Genomic DNA, 27,100 nt, shown 5'->3' on the forward strand with positions numbered 1-27,100 from the left:
TGCTTCCTAGTATATTTATTCCTTAACGAAATTTGTTACAAGTATTTCCAACCAATAGCTTAATACATAATATCAGCACTAGAAATGGGAACAGCAATCTACATAAAGACCTAAAATTACTTACCTTGGTCCAAAAGGGGTCCAATATTCAGAAACATGCATTTTCAATAAACTGCCAGCAACTCAGCAACCATTAAAAACTTGGTTTCAGATAAGGCACGGTTTACAGTGCGTTTGAAAGACTATTTGATACAGAAGTGTCTGATTCCACCCGTCATCAATAGCTATTTTAAGTGTCTATGACGTCACTACATACACATGACAACAAACACGAAGATACATATAAATAATAGAATAACATTTCCCACAAAAATACAATCAAACCAATGGGACAACTGCGGGAAGTTGGGGGTTTTAGGGTGAGGACAAGCTAGTAAAAAAAACACACCATGATCCCAAAACACAAAATGAAGAACAAAAAGAAAAAAAAAGCATTCTGCTACACCAACAAAAATCTGCAGGAATTGGAGACTTCCCTTGAACAATATAGGTCAACTATAGGTGACCATTCCAAAACACCAATACCCACAACTAAACGTACGAAAATTGGAATCAGACATTTCTCTTGACCTACATAGGTCAACCTCAGATGACGATACAAAAACATCAACACACACAACTATGAAAATGGGAATCGGTCATTTCCGGTGACCTATATAGGTCCACCACAGCTACTGTTGCCAAAAAACCAACACCTACAACTGCGAAAAATAAAACCACAATCCCAAAAGTCCACAAATCAATCATCCCTACATAAATTAAATCACATTCAATACTTCATAAATACACAAAACATCACAGCTAGGAAAAAAAAATTAATTACCACCAGTAAATTCCGGCACTGCAACCTAGATCGACAGCCCCCCCCCCCCCCCCCGCACACACACACACACACACACACACACACACACACACACAAACCAACTCATAAACGCCGTGCCGTAATGACATTCACACACCACAGCACCTTTACGTCGAAGCAGACGGGTGGAATCAGACGCTTCCATTGACCCCTCCTTCTACTCTGTAGATGAATATCGTAACAGAGACTGATAGACCAGCTTAGGTAAAAATTCTGCTATATTTCAGTTTTGACAGCACTTGGTTGCAACAGTCAAGCTCGGGTATTCTGTGTACGATAAATTTATTAAAAGTACGTAACTGTGTTTTATTCTGTCAGTGTACCAATTCTGTAAATATTAGCAGTTACTGTGATATATTCACATATTTTGACAATCTCCTGACAAATGATAAGGATAATAATTATTATATTCCACTGTATTATGTTATGCTTTCTGACATGTTATTTGTCATTCGCGATGGCCAGCGGCTATTTCCGAAGAAGTACGTAAATATTTGTTCGCTCCAGTAACTATCGTCTCTGTAATATCACCGGGGTCTAAGACTGGAGTCACTGTATCAGGAACACAGACAGTCAGACACACAGTTATTCCGTTACCAACTTCCAGGTTACTTGTAATGGTAGTCCGACAACTGCCAGAGAGCGAGAACTGTGAGCCAATAACGATAACTGCCAGAGGAAAATACGGATCTTTGACAGTTATTTCCATAGTCGCTCGAATTCCTTATGGTACCTCTCTTTATACAACCCGTCCAAGCTAAATTGACATATGAGGCGGTGGCTTAAAGGAACGACCGTACTTGTTAATGCCTGTACTGCAGCTCCTATCAGCCACCGCTCGAACATTAACCTTATTTAATTGTTTGTGCTAAAAGTAACGAAGGCGCACGATATAGTACACAGTTCTTATCAACAGATGGCGCGCAGTCTCACAGTTATTCCCATGGCCTATAGAACGCCTTCCAAATGCTCTACCCTCTCCTTAGTTCCTAGCCAGTTCTCCGATGAGTTGACGGGAAAGCGTAGTACGATCTTCGGTCAAAAGATGTCGCGAGGCACTGTTGACATTAGACAGTTATTGAAATAACTGTCTGTATCAGAGGAACGGTTATCGCAGTAACCGTTACTTTTCAGTAACCGGTTATTTCTATCAGTTACGTAATTTTTTGCCACCTCTACAACAGATGGCTCAAGGCGTTGAACGTGAAATGCTACTTACGACTGCTGTGACTGAAATCGCAGTTAAATTCTGTAAAGTTGTTATTGTGACATCTGTGACTTCTCAGTCACTGTGATTTCTAACAGATACATGATTTCCTGCCCACTATCAACTCAAATTAGAAGTTCGCTGCCAGGCCACTCCGGGCGCTACTGTAGTACTGTCGGTTTTTGTTATAGTGTCGTAACGTGTCATATACTTTCCGTGATTTGTGTTTGCCTTCTTGTGCTCTTGCGAAAATCCAAACATTACGTTCTTCAGGTAATACATAAGAGTCTAGAGTTGATAAACATTAAATGAAAGTGTTGGAACTAAGTTAATCCCTCGTTTTATTATTACAGTCGATTTGGCTGTGTGAATCAGTTTGCCGATACTAGACTGTGGCCGATACCTTGTCAAGCTGTAGTTACTGTTTTGCAACACTATTGTGCTGGTTTATCTTGTTTACTGCGCACATTTGAACGTGATTTTATTTCGTATGTAATGGACTGTGGTTAAATCAGATTTGCCGCCTTCGGTTATCGCTCGGTAAGGCTTGCGAATTCCGTATATAATTCTGTCGGGCTACGATTATCACAACAAAATACCTGTGTTATTTTGTAAGGGGAAGTAGATAATTTTTCAACAAGGATGTTAGCGTGTATTCTGTATAGACAATAACCTGGTTATGATGGCAGAACGATCAATACCTGTGCCCGATTGAAGGTAATCAATAACACGTTATAGTCGCCATATTATTTATGGCGTTTGTCGCATGTTTCCTATGTCACTGGTCGAAGCCGACGAGTCATATCGAACATTCCTGCCTCTCCCAGTGTTCGTCAATTATGACGATGTCAGGTCGACATGTTATATAGCTTCTTGTGAAATGGTCGTGATTTTTTGCCTGTTCGATTAACTAACTACATGTATCTTCCGTTGCTTCGCAACACAAGCGGCACAGACTGTCATTTGTTGTGGAAGTTACCGGAGAATTTGCTCTACGCCGCGAATTGCAGCTAAAGTGGTAAGCAAATGTTAAGTACTTTGTGATCGACGAGAAAATGGGAAAACTGACATTCACTATCGTTATAAAGTTGACTGCCATACACCATATGACAGATTGTTTATAAAGAGACGATCCGAATCGAGGCGAGAGTGGATTGTATTGCTCCAGATTGCGTGAGCATTTGCATTGTCTTAGTGAGTAGGCTATTTCAGATTCAAGCACCAGCAGTTATTTCGTCATGTCAGAGACTGATTATATTGGATAAAAGGAAATTCTATAGCATGTACTTATTCTGATGCATTTTCTACGAATTTCAGTGTACTCGAATGTGTAATGTGTTACTGCAGATTGCAGTGACATGTGCGTTTTATTATAGTTTTAAATAAGACTAGTGGAACAGCTGTCTCGAAAGATGTGATGGGGTGTACTTGGAACAGAAAAAGCAGTTAAGTGCAATTTTCATCGGCACAGAGCATTAAACAACACCAGAACTCAACAGAACATTCATCATAGGTATGGACAGGTGGAAGTAATTTTCCTAAATCAGTTTTCTTAGCGGTAATTAACCATTATTAACATCTCGATGATAATAAGGAATCCTTTATGTTTCCGTGCAATGTGTGTGTGTTTTTCCTAATTTTTTGGTTTTAAGCCTGTGGCACTCCCAGTATTTTAAAGACATCTGAATGGCAGTAGATGCATTAAATTGAGTATAGAACTATGAATGTGGGCGAGAAAATAATAAAAGAACAGATCTGTCAAAAATGCATATGAAGTGGACTGTATATGCATATTTAAGTGGACTGCAAAGAGTCTGTGGGTTTAAAGGATTTAAAGTGCAGCCTGTGTGACGCAGAAATACAAATTCTGTTGTTACTTATACTGATGAGAATATGATGATAAACCTGTGGGATTACATAATAGTATACATTAAGGTATTCTAAAAATAAATAAACAAGCATTGGTGTAGCGTAGAACTGCAAACTCAAGTCTATTTTAACATTTTATTCTTCATGTAGAACATTATTATCAACTCAGTACATGGTTTAATTTGGTAAATTAGCTTTAATAGTTTAAGAAGTTTCTTTGATTGATCGTAATTCTGAATTTAGAATTTATGTGGGAAACACAAGATACATCACGTGTGATATTGACAATAGGAAAGTATACCACAAGCCACTGCTATGAAGAAACAACAGCAACCGATACTCTTTTGTTTCCATTGCATATTATTTTTATTTTCTGTCATTTTGTGATTGTGTGTTCCAATTCTTCATAACATGAAATTTTTAAATTGTCACTGCACTCTTCGTTCATCAACCTGTCTTAGATTTATTTCCTTTGGCATGTTTAATTTGCTGCAATTGGCAGGGGATTCAAAATATTGCCTTTGAGCTGTATCTTGTAATAATAGTGGAAATTGAATATGACTATTTTTAACTGTTAGCTTGCTTTTCAGGGACTTAGGACTGCAATTGTGGAGGAAAAAATAAGTGGATAAAAAAAAGAGGAAAAAAGTACTGAAGCACACTCGATGGTAAGTGGCTTCCTTGCATTTCTTACCACTGTTTCATTAGTTTTTGTATGTGTTATGGTGTGCAAATAAACCCAATGTGGATCAATCAAAATGTACAGTATCAGCCGACTGCTTGGACTTGTTACATAATAACGTTGTGTTCAGTGACGTCAAGCTGTGCGACATATTTAAAGTAGATTGTGTTTCAACTTTTTTTTTTTTAGTATGTATGACTGAGTGAGTGACTGGGTCTTGGAATATCAGCAGTCAGTGTCATCAGATTTGTTGTATTCTTTTAAGTTGTCAGTTTATAGTGGCATTTGTGAATTATTGAAGGGTCGACAGAAGCGTCCGATCCAATGCGTCGGCTTTGACCCGTGACGTAAGGGTGTTGTCGTGTGTGACGTCATGACGGCGCGGAGTTTGGTTTGAGTGTGGCTGTCTCCAGTTCTGTTTTATCTTATTTTATTTACTTTTCTGACCTGTTCGTTCTATCTCGTGAGATTTTTTTTTTTTTTTTTTTTTTTTCAATTTAAAAACACTTATTACTTATTTTAATTATCTGTTTCCTCGAATTTCTGTTTTAGTTTATTATATTTATCTTTCTGATCTGTTCGTTTTATCCCGTGAGGTTTTTTTAAAAAAAGACAAAACACACTAATCAGCTACTGAAGCATCTTTATCTTCTATGGGTTGCAGGGGTTACGACCCCTGGGAAGGTGGGTGGGTATTCATGCATAGCTGTCTTCACTTACACGTTGTAGCTACGCCAGCCGTCTAAATTTGTTTATATTTAGTTTGCCCCCCACCCAAAACACCCCATTTCCCGCGCTTGTCCCGTTAGTGTCATTAGGCTTCTTGTGGAAAGTGTGTGTGTTTGTTTTTGTTTCCTCCATATTTGTGATGTCAAGGGTCAAAGCAGACGGGTGGGATCGGACGCTTCCGTATTTCCTTATTGGAACATTTCTCTTTAAAATTGGCATGATTGTGGCTGCACATTTGTTTTATTTTTAGAAATGGTTACTACTATAAATTTTTTGCTGTTATATGGCAACAGGATGCTCAGCTACAGGATGAGCCACTTGTTTCTTGGCCACAGTTTGTTGATGGCCTTTTATGCAGACAGACAGCTTGTTGGTTGTCATGCCCACATAGAAAGCAGCACAGTGGTTGCAGCTTAGCTTGTAGAGCACATGACTGATATCACAGGTAGCCCTGCCGTTGATGGGATAGGTGATGTTTGTGACTGGATTGGAGTAGGTGGTGGTGGTGGTGGTGGTGGTGGTGGTGGTGGTGGTGGTGGTGTATGGGACAGGTCTTGCATATAGGTCTATTACAGGGTATGAGTCATGAGCTAAGGGGTTGTGAGTATGGGTTGTGTAGGAATGGCCAAGTATATTGTGTAGGTTCGGTGGACAGCAGGATACCACTGTGTGGGAAGGATAATGGGCAGGACTTTTCTCATTTCAGGGTACAATGAGATAGTTGGAACCCTGGTGGAGAATGTAATTCAGTTGCTCCAGTCATGGGGGTACTGAGTTATGAGGGGAATGCTCCCCGGTGGCTGGACAGTGGGACTTTCAGAGGTGGCAGAGACTGGAGAGATAAGGGAAGTGAGATTTGTTTTTGTACAAGGATGGGAGGTTAATTACGGTGTGTGACGGCTTCAGTGAGACTCGTGGTATGTTTCGAGAGGGACTGCTTGTCACTGCAGATGTGACGAGCACACGTGGCTACACTATATGGAAGGGACTTCTTTGTATGGAACAGGAGGAGGTATTGCTGGTGGTTAGGAGATTTGATATGGATGGAGATACTGATGTAGCCATCTTTGAGGTGGTCATCCAGGAAGATGGCTTGGTGTTGAGTGGGGCCCACCACTGCCTACTCCAGACAGTTCACAAACATCACCAATCCCATAAAGGCAGAGCTACCTGTGAAACAAATCGTGTGATGGCTGCCGACAAACTGTGACCAAAAAACAAGTGGACCACCCTATTGCTGAGCACGCTGCCACTCAGTCACCACTCCCGTCTTGCCCTGATGCTGCTGCTCATAGTGTGGTTTCAGTTGCCTGAGACTGCAGTCGTGTGTGTGTGTGTGTGTGTGTGTGTGTGTGTGTGTGTGTGTATTTTTGGCAAATGCCTTACTGTCCAAAAGCTTTATTTGTGACAATTCTTTTGTTATGCCTATCTGCAACTCAGCATCTCCACTATATGACGAGTAGCAACTTTCCTTTTTGTAATATTGTCACTTCTCTCTATTTTTTATGAACTATGTGCGAGAATTGACCAGGCCATATTCAGGGCGTTCCTACATAGGCCATAGGTCTCAAAAAATGAGGTATTAGAAAGTGCAAGTAGTATTTTTCATCACACCTACCTTTTATATTTGAGTCTTCTCTTATAACTCGCATATATGGGGATCCAATTGCACCTTCATCTTGCGACACGAAATCGCTTGTGTTGCAGTTTTTGTGCTTAATTAACTCAAAGCTATGTAATTTCTGGTATGTTATGTTAAGTGTATATGAAGTAAATTTGTTTAACAATAGGGATTGATACTGATGCTGAACTTGTTGGGAAACACATACCAACCAAGATCACAAATAAAAAAATTCATTCTCAAGAGCGTCCTACCTTATGCGAAAACTTAGAGGTGTGGTTAATGGTAATCATCTCTGTGCAACGTACTTGGGGCTCTTTCAGTGATGTATCATTTAAAAATTACAAAAATTTCCGTGAGACTGGCTGACGGAAAACTCAAATTAAAATTTAATAGTTTGATAATGTGTACAATGTTAATATGTAAGTTTCTATCTGTACCCTTTGATCTGACCACATTACTGTTATTTACATGTGACAAATCCTATTCCATGTAAAATAACTGGTGAATAAATAAAAATCGTGAAACTCGAAAATATGATAAAAAATAGTAGCATATGGAGAAGGCTGAAGTGCAGTATCCTAATTAATTTTCCAAATATGTTGTCATTAATCATTCATATAACATTTTGTGCACTGTCATTAAAATACTTTGTCAACCAGAAATTCTCTCTCAGAAAAGAACAGAAACACAGAACTAGTTATTTACTTTTAGAACAAGTTATTTATTTTTGAAGAGTACCATAGTTCATATTATGTACGTGATACATGTAATATGTGGAGACTGTGCCTGCTTAAATGCCCTCCTTACAGCTTGATCCACATTTACCCATCTGTGAAATTAAAAGAAAAATCCGATGATGGTGTGAATAAATAGGTAATTCTTGAATTTACATGACTCTGTGGAGTTAAGCAGTGTTTTGGTTTGGAACAGTTGAAGTGGACATAATGGAATGGATGACCAATATATGTTTACTCACATTAGCATCCTGGCTTATACTGTAGCAGGAATAAAGATGGACTCACAGTAACATTGTACTCCCCCAATGAGAAATGAGGAAAAGCAGGCAAAATATTGATTTTTAAAAGCTTTATGCTGTATAGATTAAAGTATTATCTTTGAGCAAGTGAAATAGTTTAAGCAAGTGCCTTTGTAGATTAGCTTCCTCATATATATGAACACAAATATGAATTCAGGAAGACTGTAATGATACACATACAAAACAACACATGAAAATTTTTGTCACATTCGGAATTCACACCAGAAATTCCTACTTTTGCCTACATTGCCGTAACAACTATGCTATCCAGGCATCCCTCCTGATCAAACAAGTGAATATTACCATCATGATCTCTTTGATTTTTCTGAATTCTTACAGGGTTTGAAGGTAAGTGGTAAGAAAAAAGTTCCTGAAAGCAGTATGACAGAGTTCTGGGGAAAAAAATCGAAAAAAATCACATTTGCAGAGTGGGAGATTTGAATGCTGTAAGTACAAAAGTAGTCATTATATCGTCACTGGTAGCCCAGATCTTGGAGTAATACTGTAGTGATATAAAGATGATGATTCAGACTGCACTAATAGCAACCACATTTTACTGTTATTCAAATGCCATATTTTTAACAAGCATAAAAGTTAATTAACAAACACTGAATCATAATTTTTTAATAAAAACAAAATTTTAAATTTCTAATCATATGTAAATATGAATATTCCTAGGAAATTAAAATTTGGTATAAACATGTGATGCATCAACTAGAAGATAAAATAATCTCACATATGTTTATCAAATTTTAATTCTTTATTCTAAGACTAGTGATTAAAAAATATGTAATATTTATTAAAAATTACAATTAAGTATTTATTAATAAACTTTTCCATTTGTTTAATAGATATGGGATTCAAAGAGACATAAAGTTGCTGCTAGTGAGATACAACCAGTGACTTTATAGAAACTGTTGGCAAGGCATTGACATTCAATTCATAAGTCTGTGAAGGAATTCAAAGGGGGGCAGTGTGTAAGGTTCCCTTATCAATTAGTTACCAAGTTTTGCATTAAATGGATTATTTGCACAGTAAATTGTAATCTGCATCTACACAGATACTCGGCAAACCACTGTACGGTGTGTGGCGCACTACTAGTCATTTCCTTTCCTGTTTCACTCGTAAATAGAGCGAGGGAAAACTGACTGTAGATATGCCTCCGTATGGGCCTAATTTCGTGTACCGTATTTACATGGTTCCATAAAAACACGGGAGAGCTGCCGGATAGCAGTAACGTCTTGCCACGATATTTTGGCGCAGAGTCTTCTGGCAATCTTCAGGTGAGTGTCACTGTAGTAGTACTCGCCAGTACTACTACAGTGGCACTCACCTCAAGATGGCCAGAAGACTCTGCGCTGAAATATTGTGGCAGGACATTACTGATATCTGGCAGTTCTCCTGTGTTTGTATGGAACAATCAGTACGCCGGGAAAGCTTTAAACATCATATTTTCATGGACCTTGTGCACAACATATTTGGGTGGCAGTAAAATCATTTGGCAGTCAGCTGCAGCATCACTCCCAGGTATTTAAATGGCTTGACTGTGTCAAGCAGGACACAAGTAATACTGCATCCAAACATTAGAGGTTTGTTCTTCCTACTCATCAGCATTAACTTACATTTTTCCACATTTAGGGCTAGCTGCTGTTCATCACACCAACTAAAAATTTTGTCCGAGTCATGTTGTATCTTTGTGCACTCGCTCAACTTGTGATACCTTACCATACAACACAGCATTATCAGCAAACAACCACAGATTGCTCCCCACCAAATCATTTATGTATATAGAGCAGTCTGACCACACACTCCTGGGGAACTCTTGACAATAGTCTTGTCTCTGAACACTCGCTGTCAAGGATAACATACTCGATTCTATTACTTAAGAAGTCTGTGAGCCACTCACATATCTGTGAACTCATTCCAAATGCTTTTACCTTAATTAACAGCCTGCAATGGGGCACCGTGTCAAATGCTTTCTGGAAATCTAGAAATATGGAATCTGCCTATTGCCTTTCATCTGTAGTATGCAGTGTATCATGTGAAAAAAGGGCAAGCAGAGTTTTGCATGAATGATGCTGTCAGAAATCATGCTGATTCATGGACATAAACTTCTCAGTCTCAAGAAAGTTTATTATATTTGATCTGAGAATATGTTCAAGGATTCTGCAGCAAACCGATGTTCAAGATATTGGCCTCTAATTTTGCGGGTCCATTCTTTTGCCTTTCTTATACATAGGAGTCACCTGCACTTTTTTCCAGTCTCTTGGGACTTTGTGCTGGGGAGAGAATCATGATAAATGCTGCAGAGTACTCTCTGTAAAACTTAACTGGGATTCCAGTGTTGTGGAATGAGTCATTTTATGTTCACATCACAAATTTATTTGTAAATATGGCTACATGCTGATCATTTTTACTTTACTGTTTCTTCCATCATTATTATTGCTATTAAATATACAGATGTGTGGTAGCATTTGCTATCTACAATCTTTTACACATCACAATAACAGAAATTAATCTTTGGAATAGGAGTAGTTTTCAAGGAGAGACTAGTGCAGCTTGTTTTCAGATTTTACTTTGCAGTCTGTCAGACGTTTTATATCACCAGGTGAGTTTCAAACATTTCAGTTGCGGCATTGTGCAGCCCTTCCTGTTTTCCCAGTGTAAATTCTCATCAATTTGGACACCAAAAAAGTTTGAAGTTACCACTCTATTTTATTTCCTCACTATATGTTACATTTATCATCGGTGTAGTACCCATAGATGTGCAGAACTGAATATGTTGTGCATTTCCAAAACTGAAGTTGATACAATTCCCAGGAAACCAGTTAATGATACATTTAAGAACTTTATTTATCATTTCTTCTGTTTATGTATGTATGGATGGATTGATTGATTACAATACAGTGTCATCTGCAAAAAGAACTAATTCTGCTTATTGTACAGGGATGATTTGATAAGTGTGGCAAATTTCCATGAAATAATGGAACATTTTAGTTGCATCTTCATGGCTGATAACCTTGATAATTCCAAGAATCTTATAAAAAATTTCAACAAAATACAATGCACAGTTTGTTGTTGACAGTTGTCTTAATCAGTGTGTTGAGTGTGATTGAAAGTGGAGAAAAGGGAGTTTTGTGCTGTTATTTCACATTTCCATTTGAAGGTGTGAACTGGACAGATCAAAACAAAATTGAATGATTTTACCATGGATTCTGCATCCTCATTGAAGACCATTTACTGTTGGATTAATGAATTTGAACATGATCAGACGAGCACCATAGAAGAACTGTGCTTTGGTGGTAAGATGATGGCCGCTCTTTCTTGTGATTCCAAAGGAATAATCTTCACAGATTCTTTGAAAAATGCAGAACCATAATGGGATGCTACTATTCTTCATTGTTGGATCATCTGTAACTTGCATTGGCTGTAGAAAGACCAAGGTTGGCAAACATAACAGTGCACTTTCACCAGGATACGCCACCATCTCACACATCAGTGATAACAATGGCATGAATTGGGCTTTACATTAATTCCTCATCCACCCTATTCACCAGACCTTGCTGTGAGTGAGTTCTTCCTGTTCCCTAACCTGAAACTTTGACCTGCTGGTAAGAACTTTTCATCAAAAGAGGAGGTGATAGTTGCACATTTTGACAGAACGTGTTTTTTCCACTGGGGTGAAAAAGTTGAAGGATCGCTGGACCAAATGTATATTCCTCAATGAAGGTGATGTCGACAAGATGGGTAAGTTGGTTATGAAACAAACGTTTGTTTCTTGCCTTTTTACCAGTTGTATCAAACCACCCTCATATATCATGATCATTTACATATATGAAGAACAATAGGAGACCTAAGATGGAGTCTTGGGGAACCCAATATGTGATTTCTCCCCCTCAGAACAATGTTCCTGGACCACTTTGGTTGAATGGTGAAGCACAACTTTCTGCATTCTTTTAGTTAGATATAAACCCAAACTGTGATTAGCTGAGGATGTTATTGTTGCTTAGATGAGATATTTTCTATAATACATCACCTCAAAAATTGTGGAAAATGAGGTCTGCAGTGAAACAGGTCAGTAGTTATTGACATCTGTATCACCTTTAATCTGGGGATTGACAATATCATATTTCAGTCGCTTTGGAAAGGGTTTTGAGGTAGTGATGCATTATATATTTCAGACAATGTATGGGAACAAATCTCTCATACTGTGTTGGAAACATCATCAAAGCCAGATGGACTTTTATTTTTGAGAGACTATATTATTTTGTTAACATCAAAAGGAGAATTTGATGATGCATTCATATTCATTCATATATCTTGTACCACATGGCACCCTGCTAGTCATTATTGATGCCACCTCTCTTTACAGTTGTTGTTGTTGTTGTGGTCTTCAGTCCTGAGACTGGTTTGATGCAGCTCTCCATGCTACTCTATCCTGTGCAAGCTTTTTCATCTCCCAGTACCTACTGCAACCTACATCCTTCTGAATCTGCTTAGTGTATTCATCTCTTGGTCTCCCTCTACGATTTTTACCCTCCACGCTGCCCTCCAATACTAAATTGGTGATCACTTGATGCCTCAGAACATGTCCTACCAACCGATCCCTTCTTCTGGTCAAGTTGTGCCACAAACTTCTCTTCTCCCCAATCCTATTCAATACTTCCTCATTAGTTACGTGATCTACCCATCTAATCTTCAGCATTCTTCTGTAGCACCACATTTCGAAAGCTTCTATTCTCTTCTTGTCCAAACTATTTATCGTCCATGTTTCACTTCCATACATGGCTACACTCCATACGAATACTTTCAGAAATGACTTCCTGACACTTAAATCAATACTGGATGTTAACAAATTTCTCTTCTTCAGAAACGCTTTCCTTGCCATTGCCAGCCTACATTTTATATCCTCTCTACTTTGACGATCATCAGTTATTTTGCTCCCCAAATAGCAAAACTCCTTTACTACTTTAAGTGCCTCATTTCCTAATCTAATTCCCTCAGCATCACCCGACTTAATTAGACTACATTCCATTATCCTTGTTTTGCTTTTGTTGATGTTCATCTTATATCCTCCTTTCAAGACACTGTCCATTCCATTCAACTGCTCTTCAAAGTCCTTTGCTGTCTCTGACAGACTTACAATGTCATCGGCGAACCTCAAAGTTTTTATTTCTTCTCCATGAATTTTAATACCTACTCCGAATTTTTCTTTTGTTTCCTTTACTGCTTGCTCAATATACAGATTGAACAACATCGGGGAGAGGCTACAACCCTGTCTTACTCCCTTCCCAACCACTGCTTCCCTTTGATGTCCCTCGACTCTTATAACTGCCATCTGGTTTCTGTACAAATTGTAAATAGCCTTTCGCTCCCTGTATTTTACCCCTGCCACCTTTAGAATTTGAAAGAGAGTATTCCAGTCAACATTGTCGAAAGCTTTCTCTAAGTCTACAAATGCTAGAAACATAGGTTTTCCTTTCCTTAATCTTTCTTCTAAGATAAGTCGTAAGGTCAGTATTGCCTCACGTGTTCCAGTGTTTCTACGGAATCCAAACTGATCTTCCCCGAGGTTGGCTTCTACTAGTTTTTCCATTCGTCTGTAAAGAATTCGTGTTAGTATTTTGCAGCTGTGACTTATTAAGCTGATAGTTCGGTAATTTTCACATCTGTCAACACCTGCTTTCTTTGGGATTGGAATTATTATATTCTTCTTGAAGTCTGAGGGTATTTCGCCTGTTTCATACATCTTGCTCACCAGATGGTAGAGTTTTGTCAGGACTGGCTCTCCCACGGCCGTCAGTAGTTCCAATGGAGTATTGTCTACTCCGGGGGCCTTGTTTCGGCTCAGGTCTTTCAGTGCTCTGTCAAACTCTTCACGCAGTATCATATCTCCCATTTCATCTTCATCTACATCCTCTTCCATTTCCATAATATTGTCCTCAAGTACATCGCCCTTGTATAGACCCTCTATATACTCCTTCCACCTTTCTGCTTTCCCTTCTTTGCTTAGAACTGGGTTTCCATCTGAGCTCTTGATATTCATACAAGTCGTTCTCTTATCTCCAAAGATCTCTTTAATTTTCCTGTAGGCGGTATCTATCTTACCCCTAGTGAGATAGGCCTCTACATCCTTACATTTGTCCTCTAGCCATCCCTGCTTAGCCATTTTGCACTTCCTGTCGATCTCATTTTGAGACGTTTGTATTCCTTTTTGCCTGTTTCACTTACTGCATTTTTATATTTTCTCCTTTCATCAATTAAATTCAATATTGCTTCTGTTACCCAAGGATTTCTACTAGCCCTCGTCTTTTTACCTACTTGATCCTCTGCTGCCTTCACTACTTCATCCCTCAAAGCTACCCATTCTTCTTCTACTGTATTTATTTCCCCCATTCCTGTCAATTGCTCCCTTATGCTCTCCCTGAATCTCTGTACAACCTCTGGTTCTTTTAGTTTATCCAGGTCCCATCTCCTTAAATTCCCACCTTTTTGCAGTTTCTTCAGTTTTAATCTACAGGTCATAACCAATAGATTGTGGTCAGAGTCCACATCTGCCCCTGGAAATGTCTTACAATTTAAAACCTGGTTCCTAAATCTCTGTCTTACCATTATATAATCTATCTGATACCTTTTAGTATCTCCAGTGTTCTTCTATGTATACAACCTTCTTTCATGATTCTTAAACCAAGTGTTAGTTATGATTATGTTGTGCTCTGTGCAAAATTCGACCAGGCGGCTTCCTCTTTCATTTCTGTCCCCCAATCCATATTCACCTACTATGTTTCCTTCTCTCCCTTTTCCTACACTCGAATTCCAGTCACCCATGACTATTAAATTTTCGTCTCCCTTCGCAATCTGAATAATTTCTTTTATTTCATCATACATTTCTTCAATTTCTCTTTACAGTAACAACCCTAATGCCCCTGGTCTTACTGCTATTGAACAAAACCTTTCCCAATGCCTGACAGATTCCAAACTGACAACCTCCTTCCCAGTCACCATGACAAAACTATATCCTCACCCACAATTACTTCTCCTTTGAAAGTATTACCTACAAACAAATCTGCTCTGGGATACTGCTGTGGGCACCCACATGGCACCATCTTATGCCAACCTATTCGTGGTCTGTCTAGAGAAATCCTTTCTAGACACACAGAACCCTGAACCCATCATCTAGTTCAGATTCATTGATGACATATTTGCTGTCTGGATTGAGGGTAAGGACAACCTATCTGCATTCCTGCAGAACCTTAACAGATTCCCCCCATTTGCTCCACCTGGTACTACTGAGCCCAACAAGCCACCTTCCTAGATGTTGACCTCCACCTCAAAGATGGCTACATCTGTCCATATCAAGCCTACTAACAACAAGCAATACCTCCACTTCGACAGCTGCCATCCATCCCATACCAAGAAGACCCTTCCATACATCCCCCCTGTGGGTTCGGGGGTTAGAATAGACCCGCAGTATTCCTGCCTGTCGTAAGAGGTGACTGAAAGGAGTCTCAAACATTTAAGCCTATATGTGATAGTCCCATCTCGGGTTTAACCTCCATCTTTCCAAGTTCTTCCACAGAGCAAGCCAATTGGGGAAGGGCACCTTACATGGTGCATTTTGTCCATCGTGCATTGAGACCTCTAGCCAGCTTTATCGTCGTCGCATTGCTGTCCCTCTCATTCTCCATCTCTTGAGCGAGGATACGTTCCTGGGAGAGCAATTTCCACTATGCACTGTGCAGTGTTTCTTTTTGGGGAGGAGACGACCATGGACTTTATTGCACCTAATATCCAGCATGGTAGCCAGTCCTTTGTAGTGGGGCTGCCATGTACCCTGTTGGTTGTAGCCCCCTGACAACACATGGATCGCTCTACTGATGCCAGCACCGTTAACTCCCCACATATACCAAGGAGTAGATGCCCATCTCCCTGGGGCATCAGGACTCCCAGCAATGGCCATGCTGCCAGGTGGCCCGTGCTGTGCCTGGGTGGTGCCCATGGGGAGAGCCCTTGGTCAGAGTAGGTGGCATCAGGGTGGATGACACGCAATGAAACGTGGCACATCATCTCTTGCTGGTGGCCAGCCACCAGCAGTCTCTAAGCATTCGAGGGCTCACTTTAAAGCTAACGTGTATGACCCCAAATCATTTCCCTCCCTGGTCACACCATGGGAGGAACGAAAGGCTATGAATGACAGTGAAATGTATTTGCCCCGGTATCTCGTCTGTACCAGAGCTGATGGGGAATCCTTTGTGTCCGTGAAGCCTCAGTTCTTTGTAGAGTATTTAGAGGACAAGTTTGGGGAGGTGGGGGGTTTATCCAAGATGTGGTGTGGGTCAGTCTTGATAAAAACATCATCCTCTGCTCTGTCATGAGCCTTGCTCGCTTTTGAGAAGCTGGGGGATGTTTCAGTTACTATCGCCCCATAAAAGCTTAAATATGGTCCAGGGCATTATTTTCCACAGGGATCTTCTTTTACAGTCCGGTGACGAGCTGCGCACCAACTTAGAGCGACGAAGTGTCCATTTCATCTGGCCTTCTACCTGGGTCCGAGGGATCATCAAGTTGCCACCAGTGCCTTCATCTTGGCCTTCAAGGGTGACACATCACCTGAGAAGGTCAAGGTGGTGATATACTGCTATGATGTCAAGCCATATATCCCTCCCCCAATGCAGTGCCTCAAGTGTTGGAACTTCGGCCATATGTCTTCCCGCTGTGCTTCCAGCCTCATATGTCACGATTGTGGTCTTCCATCCCATCCTGATACTCCATGTGCCCCGCCTCACATCTGTTTCAGCTGCAGAAAGCACCATCCCCCTTGCTAGGTGGACTGTAAGATTCTACAGAAGGAAAGGAAAATAATGGAATACAAGACTCAGGACCGAATGACCTACACTGAGGCTAAGTGGAAATTTGAATGGCTTCATCCCGTGCACATGATGTCATCTTCTGCTGCTATTGTCACTCCTGCTACAGTCCCATCAGCTGCACCACATACAGTCAGCTCTCAGAGTCGAAGGACCACACCTGCCCCCTTGATGGTGGGGGGCACTTCCTTCCCTGTTGCTCCCCCACCACCTACCTCGGGAGCAGTACACCCTCAACCACCGGTCCCCATTTCTAAGCTGGAGAATTTGAAGTCTTCTTCAGCTTCTCTCGCTAGGAAGGGATCCCTTGGGTCACTCCCTTCCCAGGTTCCTACCAGCAGCACAGCAGACACCCACCAGTGGCTCAAGAAGTCACAGGTCACTGGTCATCGAGCTTTGCGATCGTCTTCAGTCCCAGAGACTGACTCCAAGAAGCCCTCCCAGCAAGGGCAACCAAGGGAACGGCGCGAGAAAGTGAGACCCATAAGACCAAGGAACCTGCGGTGGCACCTACTCCACTGCTACCTACAAGCTCTGCATCTGAGGATGATGTAGAGATTCTGGCATCCGCTGAGGACCTAATTATCGCTGGACCCTCAGATGCAATGGATGTCACTTGTGCGGGTACTCAGTCAGTGGCAGCAGGTGACCCAGTGGCGTAATCTGCCTCCCGAGTCCCTTCACGCCTTTCTCAGCCGTGGACAATGTCATCCTCCAGTGGAACTGCATCTAGCTGAGCTCCAACAACTTCTCAGCCTTCACCCTTTCCTCTGCATTGCTCTTCAGGAAACTTGCTTTCCGGCAATGCGCACCCCCGCCCTCTGTGGCTACGGGGGTTATTATAGGAACTGGGCAGCTTATGAAAGGGTATCTGGTGGCGTCTGCATCTACGTCCTTCACTCCCTTCACAGCGAGTCTGTCCCTCTACAAACACCTTTAGAGGCCGTCACTGTTTGGGTGTGGACGCCTCAGGCTGTTACTGTCTGCAATCTGTATCTTCCACCGGATGGTGATGTCCCACAGCATGTCCTGGCTGTGCTGATAGCCCAATTGCTGCCCCCTTTTCTGTTACTGGGCGACTTCAACACCCATAATCCTCTGTTGGGTGGATCAGTGGCAACAGGCTGAGGCGCCACCGTTGAACAAGTATTGGCACAGCTCGGCCTTTCCCTTTTAACTGATGGTGCCTTCACACGTTTCAGTGTGGCACATGGCACGTACTCAGCCATCGATCTTTCGATGTGCAGCCCTAGCCTCTTACCGTCTGTCCAATGCAGTGTGCATGACGACTTGTGTGGTAGTGACCACTTTCCGATCTTTCTGTCTGCCACAGTGTCACTCTTCTGGGCGCCCTTGCAGATGGAATATGAATAAGGCTGACTGGGACTTGTTCTCCTCCATTGCCACTATTGAGCCTCTTTCCAATGAAGCGATTGATGCGGTGGTTCACTCGGTCACCACTGGCATCGTTACTGCCACACAATCTGCCATTCTCGTTCTTCTGGGTCTCCTTGGCAGAGTACTGTGCCTTGGTGGTCGCCTGAGATCACTGAGGTGATTAAAGATTGCAGGCAGGTGCTCCAGCATCACAAGTGGCGTCCCTCATTAGAAAACCTCATCGCCTTTAAACGCCTCCGTGTGCAGGCCCACCCCATCATTTGCCAATACAAGCAGGAGTGTTGGGAAAGGTATGTCTCCACCATTGGCCTTCATATCTCTCCATCGTAGCTCTGGGCCAAGATTTGGCAACTATGGCTATCGGACCCCTGTCAGAGTCCCTGCGCTCTCACTGAATGTAGCAGTTTGTACTGACTCCGACATAATTGCAGATCATTTTGCTCTCAATTCCACCTCTGCGAATTACCTACTGGCCAGCCGCTCTGTGAAAGAGCGGTTGCAACGTTGGAGCCTTTCAGTTCACATGCGCCATCCTGAATCCCACAATGTTCTGTTCAGTGAGTGGGAATTCCACACTGCCCTAGCCACGTGCCCTGATATAGCTCCTGGGCCAGATCACATCCACTGTGAGATGCTCAAACACCTCTCGGTGGACTGCCAGTGAGGCCTCCTAGACCTTTTCAACCGTATCTGGGTTGAGGGTGAGTTCCCATCACAGTGGAGCGAAAGCGTAGTCATCGCTGTTTTGAAACCTGGCAAGAACCCTTTGGAGGTGGACAGCTACCGCCCCATTAACCTCACCAACATTCTTTCCAAGTTGCTCGAACGAATGGTGAGCCGGAAGTTGAGTTGGGTACTCAAGTCGCCACTCTGATGCAGATGATCTGGTCAGCCTGGAGTCAGCCATCCGTACGGCCTTTGCCCGCCGTCAGCACCTCGTCACTGTCTTTTTTGACATGTGGAAGGCATACGATACGACATGGCGACATCACATCCTCTCTACGCTCATAGTTGGGGGGTCTTCGGGGTCTGCTGCCGATTTTCATATGAATTTTTCTGTCGCATTGTACCTTCTGCGTGCAAGTTGTGGCCTCCCATAGTTCCTCCTGAGTTCAGGGGAATGGGATACCGCAGTGATCTGTCTTAAGTGTCTGCCTGTTTTTAACTGCAATTAATGGGCTCGCTACAGCGGTGGGAATGTCTGTCTTAGCTTCCTTGTATGCTGACAACTTCTGTCTCTACTATAGCTCCATTGGCATTGCAGCTGATGAATGTCAGCTGCAGGACGCTATCCGCAAGGCGCAGTCTTGGGCTGTAGCGCATGGCTTCCAGTTTTCGGCTGCCAAGACCTGTGTTATGCTTTTCTGCTGGCGACGCACTGTCCACCCTGAGCCATAGCTTTATCTTGATGGCGAACCTCTTGCTGTGGTGGAGACACATCGGTTTTTGGGTGTGGTTTTCGATGCCAGATTGACTTGGCTCCCTCATATTCGGCAGCTTAAACAGATGTGTTGGCAGCATCTTAATGCTCTGCGTTGCTTGAGACACACCAGCTGTGGAGCCGACGGCTCTACCAGTTGTTAATTGAGTCTCGTCTGGATTATGGGAACCTGGCTTAGGGTTCAGCATCCCCTTCTGCGTTGCGAGTGCTGGACCCCATTGTTCACAGCATGATCCGCCTCCCACTGGAACTTTCCGGACCAGCCTTGTGAACAGCTTACTTGTGGAGGCAGGTGTCATGCCACTGCAGTTATGGTGACGACATTTACTGGCCGCTTATGCCACACACGTTTGGAGCTTGCCTGGACATCCTAATTATCGTCTCCTGTTCCCTCAGTCAGTTGTCCATCTCCCAGAACATCGGCCCCAGTTGGGTTGTATGTTCGCAGAGAGCTTATTTCCAGGCTTGGGGTTTTCCCTCTTCCACCTCTTTTCCGGGCTCCTCTGCGTACACCCATGTGGTGTGCGTCCCGCCCATGCCTTCGGCTCAGGCTATGGCCTTCCGCCGCCGCTTTCTTTCCATCCTTGCCATGTATCAGGGCTCTGGCGTTGTCTACACTGACGGTTCGGTGGTTGCTGGTCATGTTGGTTATGCTCTCACTCTAGGGGACCATTATGAACAACACTCATTGCCGGCTGGCTGCAGCAGTTTTCACTGCTGAGTTGGTCACCATCTCTCGTGCCCTAGAGTATATCCGCTCCTGCTCAGGTGAGCCCTTAGTTATCTGTAGCGACTCCCTGAGCAGCTTACGAGATCTCGACCAGTGTTTCCCTTGCTCTCGTCTGGTGATGGCTATCCAGGAGTCCCTCCATACTCTTGCCTGTTGCAGTCGCTCTGTGGTCTTTGTGTGGACCCCTGGTCATGTCGACATCCCGGGCAATGAACGTGTTGACATGCTGGCCAAACAGGTTGTCGGTGCACCAGCCTTATCAATTGGGCTTTCGGAGAGTGACCTCACGGCAGTTTTGTGGCAGAATGTACTTCACACCTGGGGTGAAGAATGGTGCACCCTGCCTTCACCAAACTAACTTTGGGCCATCAAGGTGGCTACCAGTGCATGGTGCTCCTCCTTGCGGGTCTCTCGCAAGGAGTCTGTTGTTGTTCTCTGCCGGCTGCGCATTGGGCACACCCGGACGACGCACAGCCACTTATTGCACCGTGAGGTCCCACCTCTATGTCGCTGCGGATCTGCTTTGACGGGGGTCCACATTTTGTTGGCCAGTCACCTTTTAGCTGTGCGCAGGCAGACGTTTGCATTGCGTGATACACTCCCTGCCCTTTTAACAGAGTTCACTGCCATGGCAGGCTTAGTTTTGCGTTTTATTCAGGCAGGGGGCTTTTTTCACTTAGTCTGAGTGTTTGTCATTTTTTGTGTTGAGCCTGGCCTTTGGCCTACGGTTTTAGACTGAATTTTTAGTGTGTTTCTCGGTGGTTGACTTTTCCTTTTTTTCTCTATGCTCGGCCAACCACTGTCACACTCTGTGTGATTTTAATTCATTTTGTCTGATCTCTGTCTGAGTCTTTCTTGTCCTGTGTCATCTCTTGTCTCCATTGTTCGTTTTTATTCTGTGTGGGTGTTGGAAGTTGTGGAAAAAGGGATGACTGTCGCAGTCTGGTCCCTTCAATCCCACAATCCAACCAACCTTCCATACAACCTAGCCGTTCTTGGCCATCACATATGCAGTGACGAAAAGTCCCTCTCAAAATATACTGAGGGTCTTACTGAGGCCATTACAGACCTTAATTAGCCTCCCAGCATTGTACCAAAGCAAATCTCCAGTGCCTTATCTTTCCAGTCACCACACCACCTCCGAAAGTCTCGCCCTCCGGCAATAGAGGAGCATTCCCCTTGTAAATCAGTATGACTCAGGTCTGCAGCAGCTGAACTACATCCTCCACCAAGGTTTCAACTACTCTCGTTGTGCCCTGCAATGAGAAACGTCCTGCCCACTATCCTTTCCACCCCTCCCACAGCGGTATTCTACCATCCACCAAACCTACAAATTATACCCATCAATCCCTACACAACCCCTGCTCACAACCCCGTCCCTCATGACTCATATATCTGTAATAGACCTAGATGCAAGACGTGTCCCATACATTCGCCCACCACCATGTACTCCAGTGCAGTCACAAACATTACCTATCCTATCAAAGGCAGGGCTACATGTGAAACCAGTCACGTGATCTACATGCTAAGCTGCAAACACTGTGCTACATTCTGTGTGGGCATGACAATCAACAAGCTGTCCGTCCGCATAAATGGCCACTGACAAACTGTGGCCAAGAAACAAGTGGACCATACAGTTGCTGAGCACACTGCCAATCATGACGTCCTTCATTTCAATGATGGCTTCACAGCCTATGCCATATGGTTTCTTCCCATTAACACTAGCTTTTCTGAATTGCGCAGGTGGGAACTTTCCTACAACACATTCTACGTTCCCATAACCCTCCTGCCCTCAACCTTCGTTAGTCATTGTCCTCACCCATCTAACCCCTTCCCTGTTCCCATTCCAGCATGACAGAGCCCTCTGTTCCACCAATGCACCCAGTCTTTTTACTTCTCTCCTTAACTGTTACCCCATCTCTCCCCTGGCCACTGTCTAACCTCCAGACTGCATCTAACTGCCCTGCCCTCTGTCCGTCCCTGCACACTCCCCAGCAGCACTTCGCCATGCTGCACCCCTACTCTACAATCCCCCCCCCCCCCCCTGCAGGTTTGGGGGTAAGAATAGGCCCGTGGTATTCCTGCCTGTCGTAAGAGATGACTAAAAGGAGTCTGACATTTCGGCCCTTATGTGATGGTCCCATCTCGGGATTGACCACAATATTTCAAAATTATTCTGAAGAGCAAGCCAATTAGGGAAGGGCACCTTTTTTGGTGCATTTTGTCCATCATGCATTGAGACCTCTAGCCAGCTTTATCGTCGTCGCATTGCTGTCCCGCTCATTCTCCATCTCTTGAGCGAGGATATATTCCTGGGTGCAATTTCCACTATGCACTGTGCAGTGTTGCTTTTTGCGGAGGCAACGACCATGGACTTTATTGCACCTAATATCGAGCACGGTAGCCAGTCTGTTGTGGTGGGGCCGCCATGTACCCTGTTGGTTGTAGCCCCCTGACAACACAGGAATTGCTGTGCTGATGCCTGAGCTATTAACTCCCCACGTATGCCAAGGAGTAGATGCCTATCTCCCTGGGGCATCGGGCCTCCCAGCAATGGTCATCCTGCCAGGTGGCCCTCGCTGAGGCTGGGTGGCACCCGTGGGGAGGGCCCTTGGTCAGAGTAAGTGGCATCAGGGCGGATGACCCACAGTGAAGTGTGGTACATCATCTCTTGCTGGTGGCCTGCTGCCAGCAGTTTCTAAGCATTCTCGGGCTCAATTCAATGCTCAGAAATACGATCCCAAATCGTTCCTCACCCTGGCCACACCATCGGAGGAGCGTAAGGCTCAGGATGACAGTGACACTTATTCGGCCCAGTTCCTACACTCCTGGAAATTGAAATAAGAACACCGTGAATTCATTGTCCCAGGAAGGGGAAACTTTATTGACACATTCCTGGGGTCAGATACATCACATGATCACATGATCACACTGACAGAACCACAGGCACATAGACACAGGCAACAGAGCATGCACAATGTCGGCACTAGTACAGTGTATATCCACCTTTCGCAGCAATGCAGGCTGCTATTCTCCCATGGAGACGATCGTAGAGATGCTGGATGTAGTCCTGTGGAACGGCTTGCCATGCCATTTCCACCTGGCGCCTCAGTTGGACCAGCGTTCGTGCTGGACGTGCAGACCGCGTGAGACGACGCTTCATCCAGTCCCAAACATGCTCAATGGGGGACAGATCCAGAGGTCTTGCTGGCCAGGGTAGTTGACTTACACCTTCTAGAGCACGTTGGGTGGCACGGGATACATGCGGACGTGCATTGTCCTGTTGGAACAGCAAGTTCCCTTGCCGGTCTAGGAATGGTAGAACGATGGGTTCGATGACGGTTTGGATGTACCGTGCATTATTCAGTGTCCCCTCGACGATCACCAGTGGTGTACGGCCAGTGTAGGAGATCGCTCCCCACACCATGATGCCGAGTGTTGGCCCTGTGTGCCTCGGTCGTATGCAGTCCTGATTGTGGCGCTCACCTGCACGGCGCCAAACACGCATACGACCATCATTGGCACCAAGGCAGAAGCGACTCTCATCGCTGAAGACGACACGTCTCCATTCGTCCCTCCATTCACGCCTGTCGCGACACCACTGGAGGCGGGCTGCACGATGTTGGGGTGTGAGCGGAAGACGGCCTAACGGTGTGCGGGACCGTAGCCCAGCTTCATGGAGACAGTTGCGAATGGTCCTCGCCGATACCCCAGGAGCAACAGTGTCCCTAATTTGCTGGGAAGTGGCGGTGCGGTCCCCTACGGCACTGCGTAGGATCCCACGGTCTTGGCGTGCATCCGTGTGTCGCTGCGGTCCGGTCCCAGGTTGACGGGCACATGCACCTTCCGCCGACCACTGGCGACAACATCGATGTACTGTGGAGACCTCACGCCCCACGTGTTGAGCAATTCGGCGGTACGTCCACCCAGCCTCCCGCATGCCCACTATACGCCCTCGCTCAAAGTCCGTCAACTGCACATACGGTTCACGTCCACGCTGTCGCGGCATGCTACCAGTGTTAAAGACTGCGATGGAGCTCCGTATGCCACGGCAAACTGGCTGACACTGATGGCGGCGGTGCACAAATGCTGCGCAGCTAGCGCCATTCGACGGCCAACACCGCGGTTCCTGGTGTGTCCGCTGTGCCGTGCGTGTGATCATTGCTTGTACAGCCCTCTCGCAGTGTCCGGAGCAAGTATGGTGGGTCTGACACACCGGTGTCAATGTGTTCTTTTTTCCATTTCCAGGAGTGTAGTTTGTATGAGAGCTGATGGGGAGTCTTTCATGTCAACAAAGCCTCAGTTCTTTGTAGAGCATTTAGAGGACAAGTTCGGGGAGGTGGGGGGCTTCTCAAAAATGCAGTCCAGGTCAGTCTTGATAAAAACAGCATCCTCTGCCCAGTCACAGGCATTACTCACTTGTAAGAAGCTGGGGGATGTTTCTGTTACTATCACACCCCATAAAAGCTTAAATATGGTCCAAGGCCTTATCTTCCACAGGGACCTTCTTTTACAGTCCAATGACGAGTTGCACGCCAACATAGAGCGACGAGGTGTCCATTTCATCCGGCGCTCCCACCGGTGTCCAAGGGGTAATCGGGTTGCCACCAGTGCCTTCATCTTGGCCTTCAAGGGTGACATATCCCAAGGAGGTCAAGGTGATGGTCTACCGCTGTGATGTCAAGCCATATATCCCTCCCCCGATGCAGTGCTTCAAGTGTTGTAAGTTCGGTCATATATCTTCCAGCTGTGCTTCCAGCCTCATATGTCGCGATTGTGGTCGTCCATCCCGTCTCAATACTCCATCTGCCCCACCTCCCATCTGTGTCAACTGTGGAGAGCACCATCCCTCTTGCTCGCTGGACTGTAAGATTCTACAGAAGGAAAGGATAATAATGGAATACAAGACCCTGGACCGACTGACCTACACTGAGGCAAAAGGGAAATTTGAACGGCTTCATCCCGTGTGCGTGAGGTCATCTTATGATGCCACTGTCACTCCTGTTACAGCTCCATCCGTTGCACCACGTACAAACTCTCAGAGCCAAAGGACCATACCTGCCACCTTGATGGTGGGACGCACTTCCCTCCCTGTTGCTCCTGCACCACCTACCTCAGGAGTAGCACCTCCCCTCCCCCCCCCCCCCCCCAACCATCGGGATCAGGGACACCAGTCCCCACTTCTAAGCCGGAGAAGCAAAAGCCTTCTTTGGCTTCTCTTGCTAGGAAGGGATCCCTTCCCAGGTTCCTACCAGTGGCAAACCAGACACCCCCAGGGGCTGAAGAAGCCCCAGGTAGCTGGTTGTAGGGCTTCACGGTCCTCTTCAGTCCTGGAGACTGAATCAAAGAAGCCCTCTTGGCAAGGGTAACCAAAGGAAGAGTGTGAGAAATAGAAATCGAAGACCCCTAAGACCATGGAAATTGTGGTGGCACCCACTCCACCGGTACCTACAAGCTCTACGTTTAAGGATGTGGTGGAGATTCTGGCGTCCACTGAGTACCTAGATCTTGCCGGTCCCTCAGACACGATGGATGTCGCTCCCATCGATATTCAGTCGGTAGCAGCAGGTGACCCAGCGGTGTAATCTGCCTCCTAGGTCCCTTCACGCCTTTCTTGGCCATGGACAATGTCATCCTCTAGTGGAACTGCAGCAGTTTCTTCCACCATCTTGCTGAGCTCCGACAACTTCTCAGCCTTCACCCTTTCCTAGACATCGCTCTTCAAGAAACTTGGTTTTCGGCTATGTGAACCCCCACCCTCCGTGGCTATCGGGGTTATTACAGGAACCGGGCAGCTTATGAGAGTGTACCTGGTGGCGTCTGCATCTACGTCTTTCATTCTCTTTACAAGTCTGTCCCTCTGCAAACACCTTCAGTGGATGTCGCTGTTCGGGTGTGGACGCCTCATGCTGTTACTGTCTGCAGTCTCTATCGTCTGCTAGATGGTGATGTGCAGCAGCATGTCCTGGCGGCACTGATAGCTCAATTGCCGCCACCTTTTCTGTTACTGGGCGACTGCAACGCCCATAACCCTCTGTGGGGTGGATCAGCGACAACAGACCGAGGCAGCATCATTCAGCAAGTATTGGCACAGCTCGACCTTCCTCTTTTAAATACTGGTGCCTTCACACATTTCAGTGTGGCACATGGCATGTACTCAGTCATCGACGTTTTGATCTGCAACCCTAGCCTATTACCATCTATCCAATGGAATGTGCATAACGACTTGTGTGGTAGTGACCACTTTCCGATCTTTCTGTCACTGCCTCAACATCACTCTTCTAGCTGCCCGTGCAGTTGGACTATGAATAAGGCTGACTGGGACTTGTTCACCTCCATTGCCACTATTGAGCTTCTTTCCAATGGCGCCACTCATGTGATGGTTCACTCGGTCACCAGCATCGTTACTGCCACAGAATCTGCCATTCCCTGATCTTCTGGGTCCCTTGGAGGAGGACTGTTCCTTGGTGGTCGCCCGAGATCCTTGATGCGGCTAAAGATCGCAGGCAGGCACTCGAGCATCACAAGCGGCATCCGTCATTGGCACATCTCATTGCCTTTAAACGGCTCCGAGCTTGAGCCGACTGTCTCATTC

At 44.7% G+C, this 27,100-nt stretch overlaps 1 protein-coding gene across 3 annotated transcripts in view; it reads left to right on the forward strand.

Moving 5' to 3' along the window:
- The first annotated feature begins 2,307 nt into the window (after positions 1–2,307).
- LOC126427191 (zinc finger protein 555-like) overlaps positions 2,308–27,100 on the forward strand; it is a 165,053-nt gene continuing 140,260 nt past the window's right edge. Inside the window, exons 1-2 of one of the 3 annotated variants that reach the window (XM_050089416.1) lie at positions 2,308–2,402; positions 4,589–4,666. In XM_050089416.1, the coding sequence (XP_049945373.1) occupies positions 4,664–4,666 (3 nt within the window). In that variant the 5' untranslated portion in view covers positions 2,308–2,402; positions 4,589–4,663. Of the gene's footprint in view, positions 2,403–2,749; positions 3,148–3,554; positions 3,643–4,588; positions 4,667–27,100 lie in introns of those variants that run through there. The other 2 variants (XM_050089415.1, XM_050089417.1) reach the window with 2 other exon arrangements.

This window comes from Schistocerca serialis, chromosome 11 (assembly GCF_023864345.2).
Source record: "Schistocerca serialis cubense isolate TAMUIC-IGC-003099 chromosome 11, iqSchSeri2.2, whole genome shotgun sequence".
In the NCBI taxonomy this organism is placed as follows: Eukaryota; Metazoa; Arthropoda; class Insecta; order Orthoptera; family Acrididae; genus Schistocerca; species Schistocerca serialis.